The 20082-nt window shown below is 35.0% G+C and overlaps 1 protein-coding gene across 1 annotated transcript in view; it reads left to right on the forward strand.

Annotated features, from left to right (window-relative positions):
• MYO3B (myosin IIIB) overlaps positions 1-9923 on the forward strand; it is a 342946-nt gene extending 333023 nt beyond the window's left edge. Inside the window, exons 34-36 of the mRNA XM_015596448.1 lie at positions 8437-8543; positions 8918-8964; positions 9785-9923. Of these exons, the coding sequence (XP_015451934.1) occupies positions 8437-8543; positions 8918-8964; positions 9785-9923 (293 nt within the window). The remainder of the gene's footprint in view (positions 1-8436; positions 8544-8917; positions 8965-9784) is intronic.
• Positions 9924-20082: the final 10159 nt, after the last annotated feature.

Consider the following 20082-nt stretch of genomic DNA (forward strand, 5'->3'; position numbering starts at 1 on the left):
TGATCCTATGCCAACATTTCAAGATGGCAGCTAGCTAATCTGCAAAATCCACCTAAACTCTTAAGAAAGGGTTAAATCCCTGGGGTTTTGTTTCTTTTTCTTCTTTTTCAACCCTGGCTACAGATTTAAAACATGTGAAAGAGGAGGGTCCTTTTTTAACAATGCGATGCCAGAGCCCTGCCCCTGACCAAATGAATTAAGATCTTCAGCTGAGAGCCCACTGAGTCTGTATTTATAAAAAACCCTTCAGGTGATTCTAGTCTGTAACCAGGGTGGCGAACCACTCCTGTATAACAAGAATTACAGCTCCTTAGCAGAACCTGCTCTGTTCAGGTGTCGTGTTTTCTCTGTCACCCTCACTACACCACTACTTGAGTGACTACCATCACCAAGTTCAGACCTCTAATAAGTGCTGGAGGTGGATTCATAATCAATTTTTTCTGACTTTGCTTTTTTCCCCCACAACATTCATATTTCTCAAAGTATGGAACATAGGCCTCTGGTGATTTGCAAGTTGATTTTAGGTAGTGTATGGATGCAACATTAAATGACAATGAATCATTTAGATGATTCCTTAAAATCTTTTAGATGTAAAATAAAGTTACTAATTTTTCAATTCTCAGTTTAAATTCTTTAAATTAAGAAGAAAGTCATTGTGTTAGTATGTCTCCAAGTATTCTCACATTTACTCACCTCTCTTTTTGACAAACCTTTTAAAAAGCCCAGAACATTCTATGGGGAATAGAATCTAGCTCAAGTGTGGTAATATTGTTTTCTTTTCATTGTATTTACTTTCTGGTTTACTTCTACTTATAGCAAATGTTGTCACTGCTTTTCCATTTACAGTAGTAAATAGTTTCATTTTTTTAAAGAAATGTATATAAGTAAAAAAAGAAATTAGTTGATTTTAAAAATATTAAATAAACAACAGTACAGGTTCTTGAATGTAGTGAAAAATGATTAAGTGGTAGATGAATGACAGAAGTTTGAGAAATACTTCCCTACAGCATGCTAATTTTTAAAATAGGCATCTCCACGCCTGTCAGCCAATGGGACCTCTTGTCTACCATGTCGTCACAGTGATAGGCAACGGCTAAAGAGGAATCCTGAAACACAAATCGCTAATAAATATGGGAAATAAAAAGGGGCGTCCATTTACCCTCTCGATCAATCAATGAAATGCAAATCAAAACAAATGACATGCCACTTTTTCAACTATTGAATTCAACTATTGAATTGTCAGACTTTTACTTAAAGATGCTGTTCCATACTGGTGGTGGCCTTCAGAAATGGGTAATCTCAAGTACAGATAGTAGAAGTATATTTTGCTGCATACTTTCTGGATGGCAGTGGGAAATACAAATCATAACTTTTAAAAATATGTATGTTCTCTGACCAATAATTTCACTTATAGAAATTTATTCTAATAAATAATGTGGATTCTAGATCATCAAATTATGAATATGTTCCTCAAAGTATTACCTATTATAGAAAAACGTTGCCCCAAATAGAAAATTATATGTTAATCATGGATCATTTAATAAATAAAATATCATACAACAATTAGAAAGGATGCCATTTAGACTAATCTAGAAGACAGTTAAGAAACTTGTTCTGTTACTATTGTGGGGATGGGATAAGTGGGTGGAAAGAAGATGGACTTTTCACTGCTTAATTTATTTGAACATTAGTTTTTACTTTATAAAAAATTTTTAAATGCAACTGTAAAAGAAAGATACTATTTTAAAGTAAGTTAATATGGAAAAATATTTATGACTATTTTTAAAACAGGAAAACTGGAAAAACAGGAACAAATTATTGCTATCGATGAATATTGATTTTTTTAAGAAGTGAAAATATATTCCTAGAAAAATGTTGAAAGAATATTACGAAAAAAATACTAATGAACTTTGTTTTTAAGAGGCTGACTTCATCTCCCTCCTTGTTAGATGGCAGTTTCCCCAGAGGTGTCCCAGGATAGAAAAGACCCTCTTCCTATTGCAAGCCTTGGCAATAAAATCCCAAATGACAGCCAGAAGCAAAGAGTGGGCCACATAAATAGAACAAATCTTAATAAGAATGGTGAAGTTACCATTCATTCATTCATTCACTATTTGTTGAGTGTGTGCCAAACCCTGAACTGTGAAATAGTTTCAAGGGAAATTATTACCACTTCCCTAACTAATAAGAAGAAAATTCCGCATAGACAGTTTACAACTCCACCATCTTCCACAGGCACTAATTTAACTCAGGGATGCTTTCTTTGTAGAAGTTTTGCAATTTTGAAGAAGATTGTTCATGACATAACATGGCAACTGGGAAAATTTGTAGTTTTCCTTTCATCTTAAAAAGGAAGATCTGAATTGCATGCACCCCAGGAGAAAATCTCTCTTTCTGGTTGTATGTGTGTTTTACAAAAGCCCACTGAATTCCTTAGGCTCTCCTGAAGGGTGAGGTGAAAACTTAAGAATATCTCAGTTAACAACAGCAAAAAAAGGCATCATAATAGAGGCTTTGGCCTTGACCTTGGAATTTAGAATCAAAAGACCTGAGTTCTAGCCCTGGCTCTGAAGGGAGACTGACAAAGAGGCCCAAGTTCCCTGGGCCTCAGACCCCTCAGATATAAAAGCAAAGGGCCTTTGTCAGCAGAACATTAGGAAACCTGATGTTCTTTTGGATTTTGCCTCTAACTTGCTGTGTGATCTCTTAATCTCCCTATGGCTCTGTTATCTCTTTGGGATTATTTATCCTTCCCAAAATGAGATGAAGTAAAGAAAAAGATACTTTACAAAATAAGATTTGCTACATAAAAACGAAGTGGAAAGGAGAAGAAGCACAGAGCCAGAAAAGACAAGTCATCTCGTTGGAAGCTATTTCGCATAAGTGTCCACTGGAGTACCACGCAGCACGGTCAGCCATCATTGAGGAGAAAGATCGTTCAGCTGACAGCTGGGCTATTGTCACCTCTAAATGCTCTGAGAACTTTGGTCAGAGAAATGATATACCTCCCTTTATGCACAGAGTTGACAGAGCTCTATAAATTAATCATATAACTCTAATTCTATTTAAATGTCCCCCCACCCCCACCCTAGAGTATCTCTCTTAACTCTATTTGGGATTTGCCATCTGTAAATCTAGAACACTGAATACTTTGTTTGCTTCAAGGGGCTATTTTACTTGGCAAGTGACTGTAGGAATGCTTAATCCACAAATGGCAATCAGATCAACAGTCTTACTGCTCAGAAAGTATGCCTGCTGAGGCCCACGGGGAGGGTGGTGCAAAGAACTAGGGCTCTCTTAGTGTGCTCTCTCCCAGGAACCCTGCTCACTGCCTGTCCATTCCCCAGGGGCCTAGAATCCATATTACCCACCAGGCCAGGAATAATTGAACTGTACGCCCCATCCTGCCCTCCCTCGTGGTTGTTCTTCCCTCATTGCAGTCCTGCTAGGAAATTTACCAAAAATGGCACATTTGTGGTGGGTGATGAAAAGTGAAACACTAGAGGACAGTGTTAGGAAAGAGCATTTGTAGCCAAATTAGCTGTAAATCAACCGGTCAAATAGAGTAGAGGAAGTCATTTCCTTTTTCATCTCTGAGACCTTAGGGGAGAATAAAAAGCCTCAGCTATGATTTAAAGTTGTCCTTGGATTAAGGTTGCCAGAGTTGGGTGGGGTGGGCAATTGGGAAGGACACTCAGCTAGATTTGAATTTCAGATGAACAACCAACCGCTTTTAATATAAGTATGTCCCAAATATTACACAGGATATACTTGTACTAAAAAAAGTATTGGTGGTTTATCTGAAATTCAAATTTAACTGGGTGCCCTGTATTTGATCTGGCAACTCTAGCTTGGATATAGCTGCATGTTCAATAAAGAGAATTGAAATATTAAATTTCCAAACCAATTGTTGGAAGTTGTGTAACAAAGCCATCAATTAATTCAACTATTTGTTTCTTATCAAGGGCTTGGCCAATTGTGTAGCCACAAAGTGTGATGATTTGGAATTAGAAGAAAGGAGTATGCACTTCCCCATGCTCCTGAAACTCTATGCAGATTTCTCCCATTTTTTCAGACAACTCAGAAGAGAAGGATACATTCAAGGTCTCAAATATGAGATCAAAAGTGCAGAGGGAAAAAGGTTCAGGGCTTCTTGAAAGAGAATGAAACCTATGTTAAATGCTAACTGGTATTCATTACATAATATACTTTTAACCAGTTTCTCATTTAGAAAAGAAAATCGTCTCTCTCTGCCAGCATTAATTTAATTTTATATAAACACACTCTTTGAGGCTGAAGCAAATCTGACTGGTTTTCAATGTGAAAATAAAATATAAAAACTGTTTCTAAATAGAACTTGTCTCTAATCCTAATGTAACAGAAATATATACATAAATCGGATTCATCAAATGAGTCTTTGGCTTACAACTGTTCAAGAATGATGACATTTGACATTTTCAGCAATTGAGAATTACTACATTTGGTAAATAGAAATACCACTACTGAAAACAGAATACTATAAATAGAATGATGTCATTTGTTTCCAATGACTATTGATGTACTAGAGTGATGCGAAAATAATAATAAAAGTGATATATTTCATGGCAAACTTTGGGCATAAAGTTAGGACTGTAATCCGCGAGTTATCTCGGGATACATGCCACAGCCACAAGCACTGCCAGCGAGTGTTCCCGGGGCAAATGGGAAATGGTTTAAAAAGCATATAGGGAGGTAGCCCCCACGTATTAGCCCCCACGTATTACAAACTGGAGAGTTTGGCTTGGCTTATAGACATTTATGTGAGCTGGAATTTGGCCATTTCAAAGCATGTCTTCAAAGTAAAATAACTCATACTCTAATGTGTATCTTCAAACGTAGATTGCTCAGTTTATCTATATATACTTGTCAAGCGAACTAGGTAATTGTCAGACAACCATACTGTTTTGCATTTCATAAGCAAACTGATTGAATCAAAAGCCAACAGACAGTGGTTCAGGCTTCCATTCTGACACAGGTTAGCTCTCCCAGCTATAGTTTCTTCATCTATTGAAAGAAAGAATAATTTTTGTCCTACATGCCTCACCAAATTTATATTTTTAAATTTTTACCAGAAAAATCATGATAAACTTATCAACTCATTTTGGGTTTAATCAATGTGCACTCATTTTGGGTTTAATCAATGTGCTGTATGCTATTTTGCTGCTTTTTCTGAATTTTGAATTTGCATCTATCACCACCATACCCATATTTATCCTTGTTGATCGATGCTTTCATGGTACAACATTATAGTTATCTCAAAGTTAACTCCTCCTCAATTATTAAATACTTAGGTTTCTAGATTTTTTTCTACTACAAAAAGTATTATCGTATCCATTTTTATACAGATTGTTTTTTCCCTTTCGTTTTACTTTGTTGGGACATATTCAGCTTTTGTTATGTATTGTCAAATTGTACTTCAGGAGAAGTGCAGCCTGTGGACTCACCGGTGTACCTGGAGCATCTCCCACATTGTCTTTTGACATTTCGATTTATCCTAATCAGTAGAAAGGCAGTAGTAATTGTTTTAATTGAAGCTCTTTGTCAGGGTGGCTAAATATTTTTCAATATCTCATTTCATAATTGCATTTCAACATATATAAATATTTCTCTGTCTTCTCTTGGCTCAGGCTTTCCACATTATGGGTAGTAGACTTTCATATGCATGTATTTTTCCATTTGTTTTTATCTTTCTGTTGCCCTTCTCTTCATCTTAGTTTTGTCAATGTCCATCATATAAAATATTTTACTCTAATATAATTGAACTCATTCTCGTCACTAATAGATAGTCTATTTCATTTCATTAAGATAGTCTATTTGATTTCCTTCTAAGGTTTTATGAGAATGTTTAAGTATATAACTCATCTGGAATTTATTGTAGCCTGTGAGAATCAAGAGGTATACTGAGAAAAGTAAAACATTTAGAAATTTCTTAAAAAACTAATTTGAGTCCAGCAGCACTAGTTTGTGGCCTTAAAAATGTCACTTAACCTCTTAAGAATCAGTGTCCTTTACTAGACTGAAGGCAGAGAATTTGTCTTACTTCTCTTTATCTTCCCCACAATATCTAGGAAAATACCTTACATTTAGGATAAATGTTATAAGGTCTGTATTTAAGTTATATTTTTTTGCATATTGCTATAAAATTGTTCTGACAGCATTTATTGAATCATGATTCATTTCCAATTATTTATTTGGTTAATTATGATTGGCCATATATCAATGACACTCAAATTTGTTCCAATGGCAAAGCTCATGGAAGTTGTAGCACTCTTTATAAAACATCATGAAATATGGAGATATTAAAGTTAAAATAATGAAAATTAAAATTTGGTGCTAAATCAGACACCAGCTTACACCAGATTCTAGTATAGTACATACACTTATAGTCAGACACCAAGAGTTTTTCTTTACTTTATAAGAGAAATTTTAAAATTAAGAAAACTCTATCTAATAGTTTAATTCCTTCAAAGAATCAGGAAAAGGACAATCACCCAAGGAACAGTAAGTTGTTCAAGAGCAGCAAGTTGTTCAGAAGTTGAAAACCACATCTTATATTCCATTCCCAGTTAATAATATAAATAAAAGCCTCTGATCAAGTGTAAACACTATATGAGTATGAAGTCCAGCTAAACTAGGCTGAACTCCAGCTGAACCCCAACACTGTTTAAGATCAGTCTTTTGAGTTGCCAAGGCTGGAATTCCTATAATATTAGAAAATCTAAAGGAGAGTAGAGGTCAGCTCTCCAGTGCATGTTCACACCAGCAGCCTTAACTCTAGACGCTTCTGTTTATTAATCTGTAAATCAGAGGAGATAATACAAAAGGACCTCACAACTTCATGTTCTACCATATTACAGATATGGATTTTGCAAAGCAAACAGGAGGTAGGTATGTTGGAACCGTCAGGAAAAAAACATTTCAATTCTGGATTCCTTGTATTCTGAGGATGATGCCACCGCAAGAGGATGGAGTCCTGTCCTCTGCACAGAGTTCCTGAAGATGTGAACAGGAATGTCTGTTAAGGCCATTGGAACCCTCTGCAAGCAACATCATTTTGCTATGCTAATTCATATTTTTTCATGGAGCTTACTTTTACTTAGACCTTTGACTTTTAAAAAGAGTATTTCTTGTTAAGAAAGATAATGTATTATAGTTTAAAAAAAAACTGCTAAAACAGGAGATAAAAGATCTAGGATTGGGTCCCCACTCTGCCACTTGATCTGGGATGAGTCATTCAACATTTGTAGACCTTAGTTCCCTTTTTTGAAAAAAAATGGGTATTTAGAAGAGACGTTTCCTAAAATCCTGTGTGGTTCTAATAGTCTTGTTCAAACATAGATATGTTCCAATTCAAAAAAAAAAAATAAAAATGCAAAACTTTATACTTAGGAAACATAACTCATTATTCATAATGGTCCTTGCTGAGTCATTCTTCACTTAAAAACTGCCCCCAGACTTTCCTTAAATAGTAGGAATCTCTAGTGAAGTTAAACTGTGATTCCAAGTACAAATCAACTCTTTATTATGAAGACTTAGTTTATGACATATACTTGGTCCAGGAAAATGGTATCTCTTCTCTAGACTATGAGCAATATTTATGAGCAATATTCTACAGCAGCTGTGTGTGTGTGTGTGTGTGTGTGTATGTGTGTGTGTGTTGTGAGAAGTTAGAACTGCTGAATTCTGATTCAGATATAGTGGCAAAGAATAGCCAATTCCACAAAAATCACCTGCTTGGAATGGAAATAAATCATAACTTCATTGGACACATGGTTTCTTAATCTCTGGTGTACTCTTGGTCCAGGGTTCTGAAATCAGGACTAACACGGAGGAGCTGCTCCATGAAATCGTGCAATCATCCTTTCCTCTTCTCCTTTGCACTGCCTCCAGAGACCGCATGGATCAATGGCATTGTTCAAAGCATTTCAGTAAATACTAGCTCAAGCCATTTTCCCTCCAAAATGTATCCCACCAAAAGGCTTGCTTCCCATCTACTCAAGAGTGTGTGTTCCTGCCGTCTTTGAACTCTCACTGTAGGATGTGGTACAAACCATCCCAGATCCCCTTCATTGTCCTGAGTTATCTCACTAAGAGGGCACTTTCTACTCTACAAAGGCTGACCACCAACCTCTACTTCACCAGCATGGACACTTCTGACTACTGATTCAGATAAGAGAGATGAAGGCGAAATTACTGACGGTGGCCCTTGTTTACACTTAGCAATCTTTGCGTTTGTTTTTTTAGGATGATATTCCTCCTAATGATAGCAAAGCGCTAACATGCCCATTTAAATGAGACACAGTTTTACTAAGTGCATTTATGTAAAGATCAGTTTTTTCACTTAATTTTCCCCAAAACTTGGATGGTTTACAGTAAAGTTTTGCTATCTTGTTGCAGGTTCAGAAAATGATCTTGCACAGAAGCAGCGAACACCTCGCCGAAGATGTCAGCAGCCCAAAACGTTGAGTAGCCCTGAGGACACCATGTACTATAACCAGTTAAATGTGAGTTCAAAGTGGCCATAAAGCTGTTTCACTGGCTTTGTTTCCAGTTAATAATTCTGTTATTAATACCTGTTCCAGCCCCTACGGCCCCACCCCCACTCTCTTATGCTCTCCTCTTGAACATGTGCTTAGGCTCTTTATCTGTTGCTTTCATGTCAGGATGTCTGCCTTCACGGTGAATAATTGATGTGGTTTATCAAAGACGAGCAAGATGCATGCTTCATCAGGCTCACTTGAGCCCTTTGATCAAAAAAATTATGCTGTGACTTCTGATATTATCAGCATCTGCTTGCATTCAACACAAAATCACTTTGAATTAAAAATTAACGACTTGCTGCTTTGCTTTGACTGTGTGTTCTTGGCCCTCTCCACAGGGAACTCTAGAATATCAAGGGAGCAAGAGGAAGCCAAGAAAACTTGGGTAAATATCTGTCTTCTTAGTTCTAAGCAACTGTAAACAGAAGGGGTCCTTTGTGATATTACAGAAAATGCAAAACTTTCCAGAGAGGCTTCTAAAAACTATGCAGCGGGGATAAGTGCCACTATTATTGACATTGGGAACCACTTTTCACAGTAGCAAGTATACGAAACTTGAATCTATGCTGTCTGAAAAGGCTGGAATTGCCATCTAAGGCAAATGTTATTCCTCACCATTTTCTCAGGGAATTGTACTGCCTCATAATTGGAGACATGTAGAGGGTTGTATAAAACTCTCCCGCAAAGAAGAGCGCTCCACACAGCACAAACAGTCTGCTTACCCCCACATTACCCTACCCCTGGGCCTTAAAGGTACACAAAGAAAATTTTCCCTCAACAGTTGGACAGGCAACTCTAAGGAGCTTGGGCTCATTTGATTGTTAGCCTCTCAACTGAGAACAGCAATGAAGTAGGTAATTGGTACTAGTTTGAGAACTGGAGGCAGTGAGAAGGGGAACTTTCTCATCTTGAGGGGACCAGACGGAGACAGACAAGGTAATTCACAGAAATCAAGTTGCAATATGATCACAACTCCCAGACACCACTAAATCAGGCCCGTTATCAGTGGATGACCCACAGTTGAAAGGCTTTGTGCATCGGACTCCAGATACCCTGTGCTTGGGGACCCTGAGCTACACTAAACTGTCCTTCCCCCCACTGTTGAGACCTCCCTCTGTTCCAAGTACTGACACAGCTTTAGCTGCCCCCGTGGTGACTGTGGCATTTATTTTCTTTTTCTGCTGAAACTCTTTTCCTTGTTGCAGCCAAGTCAAAATGCTTGATGGGGAAGATGAATATTACAAATCTCTGTCACCTGTGGACTCCATCCCCGAGGAAGATAACTCAGGCCACACTTTCTTTTTTCCCTCATCCTCAAAAGGAGCATCTTTTGCTCAGCACTGAGCTGCACTTCTTGTCCTCCAAGTCTGTCGAGGGTAAGAACAATCATGGTAATTGACTGATTGTCATGTACTAAGAAAGCACTGTAATGGAATCAACTTCTTTGGACACGTGCTGGAGCCTTACTGAACAATTTTCAGACTCTTAACCATTTTCTCCGACCTCTGTCACCCTCCCCACATCTGCTGTGCAGCATGAGCTGGATAATCCCTTCTTTTCTCTTGCCGTGAGTCTCTTGGGGACACTGAGCACATGTAATGAGAGTAATAAGTATCATTCATGCCCCCACCTAAGAAGGTGACAATCTCGCCGTAGCCGGTTGTGAACACTGATATTTCTTTATTTTTCCCACCACGTCAATCCATGCAGAATCTGCCCCTGTGAAAATCCGGGAGATCTTTTTCTCCTTGCCTCTCCGCCAGGTCCCCTTCCCCTCTGCTTGATTTTCTACCCTGCCTTCCTCTCCCCAGGGTCAGGACTCCATGGCCGAGTGCTCCCACCCTAGAAGAGTACACTCGAGGTCTCCTAGGCCAGGATAAATTTCTGTTTTTAGAGGGAGAGGCCTAGATTTTTTCAGATTTTTTCTATAAGGCAAATGAACCCCCCTCTTACTAATTATTATGCCTCTTTATTTTGCCTCTTTATTTCACCTTGCCAAGACACCCCTATCACCTTAGCAGTGAAAGAAAGGAGTGAAATGGGAAGAAAATTTGGCCCTGTTAGAGTCCATGTCACATTGTTTTATTGTTTTGCGACTTTCCACTTTCTGGTTAGCTGTTTCCACTAGGCTGTGAGGGGCTGCAGGGGAAGCATCTCGTCTGATCCCTCTCTGTGTGCACAGAGCTTGGCACTCAGCCTGGCACAGAGCGGACATCCGGTAAATGCCCACCCTTGAATGAATGGAAAGACTTAGCTACACACACAAATCTGATAGGAAAGTTACTTTCAATTATATGTTTATACATGACTAATCACTTACACCATAAGCTCTGATTTTTCATTCAAGGTTAGGCTAGTTCTATTGTAATGATGCTATACTATATATTATAATTCTCAGTATGATTCAATACAACAAAGATTTTTGGAACAACTATTCCATGCAAAACAACATATGAGATTGCTGTGTGATATAAAAAACCAACAAGACCCTTTCTCTAGAACAGATGTTCTCAACATTTTTCTTACTTTACAATATCTGGCAGCTAGAACACATGGGAGTACCCAGATTTGGAGAAAAATAAACTTGAAGAAATAGAAAAAAAAGCTGTTATCAGAATTTTAAAGGAGAGCATTCTAATAAACATTTTACAAACATAAATAATGAAATGGGGCATTTAAAGATCTCAGAAATTGTAATTTTATAAGAAAAAGAAATAGAACCAATTATTTAATTCTTATACTTTACTTTTTTAAAAACAAGTCTTGATTTTTTTCAATATCTTTGCCCCAAAGGTATGTTTATAAGGTATGCAAGTAGAGCAGAAGAAACACAAATTAACTTTATTGTTTAAAAATAATATCTAGAACATATTGATTTAAAACATTATTACTATAAGTGTTTTTGGAAATTTCACTTTTATCATTGATTTGTCTACTTTTGATTTGATAATATTAAGCTGCTTTAAAATCTGTTAAATGGAAATGTTCATGACTTTCTACTCATCTGTGTACAACATAATTGTATACTTGTCTTGTTTTTAATTAAAGTATATCTATAAATAAAGTTTAAAAGAAAATACAAGTAATTATAAAATCATAATTCAGAAGCTCTGTAATAATTAGTCATTACCACAGCTATAACTCTTAACAGTACTTTAGAAATGGTGTTGATATCTGCTACAGCATAGATAAGAAACTGTAGATACTATTCTTGGGCTAGGCATAGTGCCACAAACTCAAAAAAGCAATTCTTAAATCAAGTAGGTGAGAATAATTTAACCTAGAATCTCATAAATGTCTTATTAGACATATCAAAGTAATATGTGTGTGGCAGAAACAAAACAAAAATCAAATAGTCCAGAGAGTTTATAGCAATCTTCTTCTTTATGCCCCTACCCCCAGAAGCAACCATTTTTTTTATTGTTTCTAATCTAATTCTTTTAATCATTTCCATCATGCCTCTGAATAATTTGCTTCTCTGTTTTTGATTTATCATTTCAAACAATATCTATTCTCTCTCTCTCTATGAAAGATATGTGTTTATTTCAATTCTTCCTCCCCTCTCTCTTGCTTCTGCCAGTGTTTATAATTTTATGTTTAAATTTTTGTTGGTTACCTTTTAAACTTTAAATTATATAATTAAACACCTATTTTTTGTGCTAGTGACTTTAGATAGTATCTCTATGAGGATGGCTGACATGAAGAAAATTATCAGGCTGAAAAATAATGTCAAGACAAATAGAGTAACAGACCCTAGACAAAACAGAAATAATTCTGACAATAGTATAATTCTTTTACAAACCTCACTGTAAACCCTTGGTTCATGTTCTGAGCTGCTGGGTTTTTGTTTTTTATTTTGTTTTTGTTTTTTGTTTTTCCCATTTGATTCATCTGTGTTTGTACCTTCATCCACTTTTTTTTAACTTTCTGTATTTTTAAATATAATACATACATAGAAAAAGGCACAGATTAGAAGACTCAGCTCAATAAGTTATCAGAAAGTGAGTGTCTAGGTAACCACTCCTACAGTCAAGAATAGGACATTGTCAGTACCCTAGAAGCCTCTCTCATGTTCCTCCTTGATCACTACCACCCCCACCTCCCTCCCCAAAGATAAGCACACTCATGACTTCCGTGATTTTCTTTATAGTTTTACCATTTACATACGTCCCTATAGTTAAATTTTGGGCACTTATAGGTAAGTTTCGGGAACTTTATATAAATGCAACCACATAGTATGTAATTTTTTGGATCTTATTTCTTCTATTCAATGTTATATTTGTGAGTTTATTTCTATGTTGTGAAATGTAAATATAGTATATTCATTTTTGTGATTCCAGTATATGAATATGCCATAATTGGTTAACCCATTCTATTTTTGATAGACAAATATGAATTGTTTCCAATTTGGGGCTATTTTGGAAATTGCTACTAACATTGTTTCTTAGTGTATATTTTCATGCATTTCTGTTGGCTATATACCTAGGATTAGAGTTACAGGGTCCTAAGGTACACTTCACTTCAGTAGGTAACGCCAAACTATTTTCCTGAATAATTGTACCAATTTACAGTCACGCCAGCGGTATAAGAAAGCTCTCACTTTTGTACATTCTCACCAGCTGCTGCTGTTATCAGTCTTATTCCGTGGTCAATTGGATGGGATATGTGATTATAGCATACATATCACCGATTAACAACGATATCGAGCACATTTTTATGTGTTTAGTGGCTATTTTAGATATTTTTGTTACATGCCCATTTTTAATTAGTTAACTTTTTTCCTTTTAATTCGAAGAAATATATTATATATTTATTGTTAGCTATACACTGTTGCAAATATTTTTTCCACTAAGTGGTTTACCCTTTCATTCTCTTAAACTGAACTTTTCAAAAAAAAAATATTTGTAATTTTAACATAGTACGATTTATCAGTCTTTTCCTTTTTGATTAGTGCTTTTTTATGGCCTGTTAAAAAGTCTTGTACTCTAAGGTCATAAAGATATTTGCCTTTAGTATTTTCTGGAAGCATTATCGCTTTGCTATTCACATTTAGATCTTTAACCAACCCAGAACTGATTTTGAAAATGGGTACAATAAGGGTCAATTTATATGTTTTCTGTAATGGATATTTAACTGTCTCGGCCCTGATTAATGAAAAGACCATTCTTTTTCTACTGCTCTAAAATACTACCATTTTCATTAATAAAGTGTTCATGGGCCTGTTTCCAGATTCTCTATTCTGTTTCATTGATCTTTTTGTTATCCTTATCTTAAATACTGAACCTTTATAATAGGCCTTGGTGTTTAGCAGAGCTAGTCTTCTAACATTGTTTTTCTTCTCTAAGAGACTCTGATTAGTCTGGACCCTTTGCATAATTTAGAATCAAATAGTCAACTTCTGGGGAAAAAAACTGTTGGGATTTCTTTGGAAGTATCTTGAGTCTATAAGTCAATTTGGAAGGAATTGTCATGTTTATAATATTTAATTTTTTAGTCTATAAACATAATAAGTCCTATTTATTTAGTTATTCCTTCTCTTCTTTCAATAATGATTTATAATTTTATGTAAGAAATCTTACACATATTTTTGTAATCAGTCTGCTAAGCTGACCTGGCTAAGTATTCCACTACAAGTTTAATTAGGAGGATTAGAAGTAAGACTCTTGCCTTTTTCCCAATCTCAAAAGGAAAACTTTTAGTATTTTAGCATTGATTATATTCGCTGTTTCCTTTCTATTCCTGAGAGTTTTTCCCCTTATAAATGAATGTTTGATTTTATCAAATACTTGGTTTTTAATTTAAGTAACCTATGATTTTTATCTTTTATTTTATTAATGTAGTGAGTTACACTGGTTTTCTAATGTGAAACCAACCTTGCATTCTTGCAATACATACAACTCTATCATATTGAATTATTATTTTACATATTGCTGCATTTGATTTAATTTAAATATATATATATATATACATATACACACATACTCATGATGAAATTATGAGAAATAAAAATTATGTAAATTTTTATTTCTCATAATATCCAATTTGTCTTTCTCTGGAAGAGTTTGTGTAAGAGTGACATTAATTCTCTTTAAATTTTTTTAATTCACTAGGGGAACTATTTATGCCTACATTTTTTATGAGAGAAAATTTTAATTATGGGTTAAGTTTCATTAATAACTTCTAGATTATCTAATCTTCTCGAGTCAGTTTTGGTAGGTTTTATTTTTCTAGAAATTTTTCCATTTTTAAGTTTGCTGAGAATTAATCAGAATACCTCTTAAGATATTTTTAACATTGTAGAATCAATCTATATTAAAGTCTTCTTTTTTTATTTATTGTGGTAATTTGTGTTTTCTCTCTTTTTTCTTGACTGGTCTTTCTAGGTTTGTCAATTTTATTAGCCTTTAAGAGAAACAACTTTTGATTTTATTCTTTTTGTTACCTATTTCACTAACTTTTGCTCTTATACTTATTATGGCCTTTCTTTGATATAATTTGCTGGGTTTTGTTTTTTCAAACTTGGGATTTTAAGCCCTTCTTTCTAATATATTCATTTAAGCAGTAATTTACCCTCTAAGTATAAAATTAGCCGCAAAATACAGTCTTTTTATTATCATTCAGTTTAAAATGTTTCCAAATATTCATTATAATTCCTTTTTTGACCTCTAAGATTTTCAGAAGTTTATTAATTTCTAAATGTACAGGGATTTTCTCTTATCTTTTTGCTGTTGAGTTCTAGCTTAATTGTATATGGCCAGAGAACAAATTCAGTATAATTTCAAGCCTTTAATATATGTTGAGACTTTATGGTCCAGTGTATGATTTTTTGATAAAACTTATGTAAATATTCCATATATACTTAAAAATTAGGTGTATTCTGCAGTCTTCTATATATGCACAATAGGTCAAGTGTAGTAATTGTCACTTCCTCATACTGATTTTTTTGACTGCTTTTTCTATAAGTCATTAAGAGAAATATGTTAAAATTTTCCACTATGATTATGAATTTTCCTATTTCTCTCTTTAGTTTTGTCAGTTTTTTCTTTATATATTTTAAGATTATATTATTAGGCACATATCCACACTTTTATTATTGTCTTGTGGTTATCCAAGAAATTATAATATTCACCCTTGACTTATCAAAATATTAATATTATCTAATTTTACTTGGTATTTATACCCTCCTCAAGATACTTCCAAAGACAATATAAGAATTCAGGAACCTTACATTGTATGTATATGTCTGTCTGTCTGTCTGTCTGTCTGTCTGTCTATCTATCTATCTATCTATCTATCTATCTATCTATCTTATATATTCCTCCTTGATTATATTGCACTTTTATAGTGTATTTTAATTTCATATATATTTTATATCCCACAAGACATTTATTATTATTTTTATTGCTCTTCATGTCTTCCCACATCTCTGACCTTCTATTCTGAGATCTGTTTTCTTCTGCCTAAAGAGCACTTATTAGTGTTTCCTTTACTGTGCGTTTGCTGCTATAACTTTTTGTTTAACTGAAAGTCTTTATTTTGCATTAATTCTTGAAGGATATTTTTGATGAGTGGAGAATTCTATATTGCCAGTTATTTTCTCTTAGAATTTTAAATATAGCACTTTATTATCCTCTGGTTCTCACTATATTTATTGAAAGGTCAGCTAAGTCAAATTACTGGACTTTCGAAGGTAACCTCTGTTTTTTCCTATGTTTTTAAAGTTTACTCTCTCTTTGGTTTCTAGTAGTTTTACTATGATGTGGTTCTCATTCATATTTTCTTATTCTCTTAGTTATTATTAATTGCATGTTGAAAATTATATTTGTAAAATTGTTTGTAAAGATAATTTGAGGCCCAGGCAATATTCCCTTCCTCCATAAAACGGTAATATGTCCTCAGGCATGAATAAATCAGGACCACTTTAATCCAACTTCAGAGCCTGGGATGGTTTGAAACTGACCTGCAATTCCTGTGAGAGCACTACATCTAGTTCACTATCTCCTAGAGTGGAGTGTTTTGCAATCCCAAGTCAGAGTGTGTGTGTGTGTGTGTGTGCGCGCATCTATGTATGTGTGCACATGCACGTGTGTATGTGTGTCGAAGGGTTAGGAGTTTAACACTCCAAATTTTGTCCCATTGGCTCCACACTACTCAGCCTCTTCTTAGTTGTCTCTTCTTAGCATCTTATCTTCTTTTTAGTTGTCTCTTTTTGAATTGGCAAATATCTCCCAGAAGAAAAATTGCCCCAAATGCTGAGCTATCCTCTCAGAATTTCTGTCTTCTCCTAGACCTTGGTTCAGTATTGCTTCACTCTCTTGCCATCTTTCCAATGCCTTCTATCAAGTGCATTTTAAATTTTGTCCTAATTTACTATATGACCTAATGAAAGGAAGTTTGAAATTACGTAGTCCTTTGTTACTGAAAGTAGATGCCTTCTTCCATCCATTTTTCATCTTCCAGAAATATGTTGAAATCTCTTCCCTTGATGATCCCCTCTTTGATTCTCATTATTATTTTGAGTTTATTCTTTTTATTTTTTCTTTACTGCCATTTAAGTAAGATCTCAGGAAATAGAAGATACAAATGTATGCATGCTTTAACTGCCATATCGTAACTGGTCCTGCTTAAAATTATTTTTTCATAAATAATTTACAAATACCACCATTTGAACTACAATTTTTATAATAGCTTTACTGAGATATAATTCACACACCATATAATTCACCATTCTGAAGTATGTAATTCAATATATTTGAACCGTTATTGAAAATAAATTATTTGTTCCACATCTAATGACTAATCTCCAGGTATTACTGTTTTAAGACACTGTTGTTGAGCTGATCTAGGAGCTTACAATACAGAAGGGGAGATATGATACATGCATGGATATTTACTAGGACATGGTAGAGTAAATAAGATCAGAGGAGGGAGCATGAAGGAATGTTTCATGAAGAAATTAGTATTTAATCTAAATCTTGAATAGTGGGTAAAGCAAAGGCAGGACAAACTGGCATCCTATAAAGTGAGACGCAAAGGCTACTATGAGCCTTTTATTTGTATTAGAAAAAAATGTTCTTCCCCTCCCCATTCCAAGCACCCTTGTACAATTGGGACAACAAAAAGTGTCCTGGAAGAGTCCAATCAGACAGAAGCAGCAGGAAAATTCAGGTCCCATTTTGGTTTCACTGGTGCAAAAAACATAAACAAAAGGTAAAACTGGAGAAGTTGATTGTGGAAGACTTGGAATGCTGTGCTAGGAGTTTGTTCTCTACTGGGCAACAAGGAACCACTGGGGATTTTGTTCAAAGGAACACCATGAATGGAGGTGGGATTTTTGGAAAGAGCTTATTGTTGGTAGTGTGAAGGGCAAAAGTGAGAGGCAAGGAGATCAGTTAGAAGACTTATATAGTAGTTCAGCAAAAGATATGAAGAACTAAACTAGACTAATGGAAGGAAAATAGAAAGGGATATGAAACCAATATATCCTGCAAAATATCATTTACATATTGGATGGTAGGGACTGCAAAAGGAAGGGGTAGAGAAAGGTAAATTAAAGATGAGCCCATGCAGAAGAAATGGGTTAAGACCTGGAACTTATTTGTGCTTTATTAACTGAATCAGCAGACATTGAAAGGTAGTTTGTTCAGAGCTGTGTTTGTTGATTTTTCACACTACTAATGTTGGTTTGTGGGATTTCATAAGGTATTTTTTCCAGTTTCCTGGTGACAGTTAACAACATAACCTTCAAGAGAAAGAGACTATCATATCATATATACCATTTTATATGTATTTCACTGTTCAGAGATTATTCTTAAAATAAATGTTTAAAGATTCCTTTTTTTTAACTTACATATGATACCTCTTTTCTATGTAGCTATTATTGAATTATATTAGTCTTCATCCTAAGTCAAATTTGTGTGAAGTACGAATTTTAAAGGGATGTTGGAAATTTTCTCCTAAATATGTTCTTACTTGCATCCATGACTCACTCACAATACTGTATCCAATCACACTCAGTGATCTGAATCATTTGATCGATTGAGGACCTCTCAATGAAGCCACAGACTGGTTATTGATCAGGTTAATTTGTTGAATGACTGACATGATCATCAGTTCAGACTGTGTCTATGTGTAAGCACCAGTTTGTCTGTTTTTACTAAATTTCCCAGCCAAATTAGGTTTTCAATATACTCTATTTATGTTAAAGGTAGAGAAGGACTTTGCATTTACACATAACATACATAAACCAGTGAAAACCTATAAGTAAAATGAAGGATTGGGGAGAGCCTATGCTTATTTTTTTTAATTGGGTAATTCTTCCCATTTATGTAAACCTCTGGTATTTACCGTTCTCCAAACCAGCCCCTTGATCAATGACAGCAAAGAATGCTAGTCTTTTGAGTCACTCAGAATGTTTTCTTCATTCACACACTCTTGTGGTTTTACTGGGCCATGAATCCTTCACAACAAAAGGAGAGGAACAAAAACAAGAGAAGTCTTACTGCGACTCATCCTACAACATTAAAACCACAGAAAATATCTCTATCAATTAGCATTCCTTTGACAAAATTGGATGATTAGATGTCACTGGCTAGTCTTAGGGACATAAAAATGACATATCAGTGCCTTGTACACATAAAGGTTCTATTTTGGAACAGTAAGAAGACTTAGAAAATACTCAGACCAATCTACTCTTTTTATAGATAATAGAGCAGAGACTTGTTCAGGGGTCACCCAGTGAGTCAGTAACAAAGACAAAAATCTAGATCAGTTTATTCTACATTCTGGGCTCTCTGTACCAAACTATCAGGTTTCTCAGTGATGTCATACTGTCTAAAACCAGCCTCATTTGTACATAGAACAGACAACTTACTTAGAAAAGAGATGTTTTCCTTCCTGAAAATATTTCTCTAAATAATTCTCCCAATATTTAAGATGTTGATACTAGGCCTAGTGCAGATACTTACAAATATAATCTGAAGATGTCTGAAGACATTATTTAGATTAAAATATTTAATGCATTTATTTAATGCAATTTACTAGCATTCTCCTACATAATCATCACACCAGCTATGTTAAGTAGATAAAAGAATAAATGAGAAGCTCAGAAAGGTTACATTACCTGACCATGGTCAGAGAGCAATATGCAAAGCCAGATATGTCAGAGTCCTAAACCATACTCTTTCCAGGAGCCAAGCAGCCTGCATTTCACTGTCCTTTAAGGAACACTGATAGTGAAATGACAATCTGCCTGGGGCCAGAGTAACCAAAATGCAGTTTAATATAAAACATGCTGATGCTTTTATACAATTTTTATCTGAGAATAATGTAACTAACATATATTGAATATTTATTAAATACCCAGTCCTGTGCTTTATCCCTAGTGTTCTATTTAATCTTCACAATAACCATTAGATAAATGTTATCATCATTAGAAGCATTTTTACAGGAAACTGAGGTGTGTAAATGGTCAATGACATGCCCCAGACCGAGCTATTCGATG

The sequence above is a fragment of the Pteropus alecto genome, unplaced genomic scaffold, assembly GCF_000325575.1.
Source record: "Pteropus alecto unplaced genomic scaffold, ASM32557v1 scaffold3, whole genome shotgun sequence".
Taxonomy (NCBI): Eukaryota; Metazoa; Chordata; class Mammalia; order Chiroptera; family Pteropodidae; genus Pteropus; species Pteropus alecto.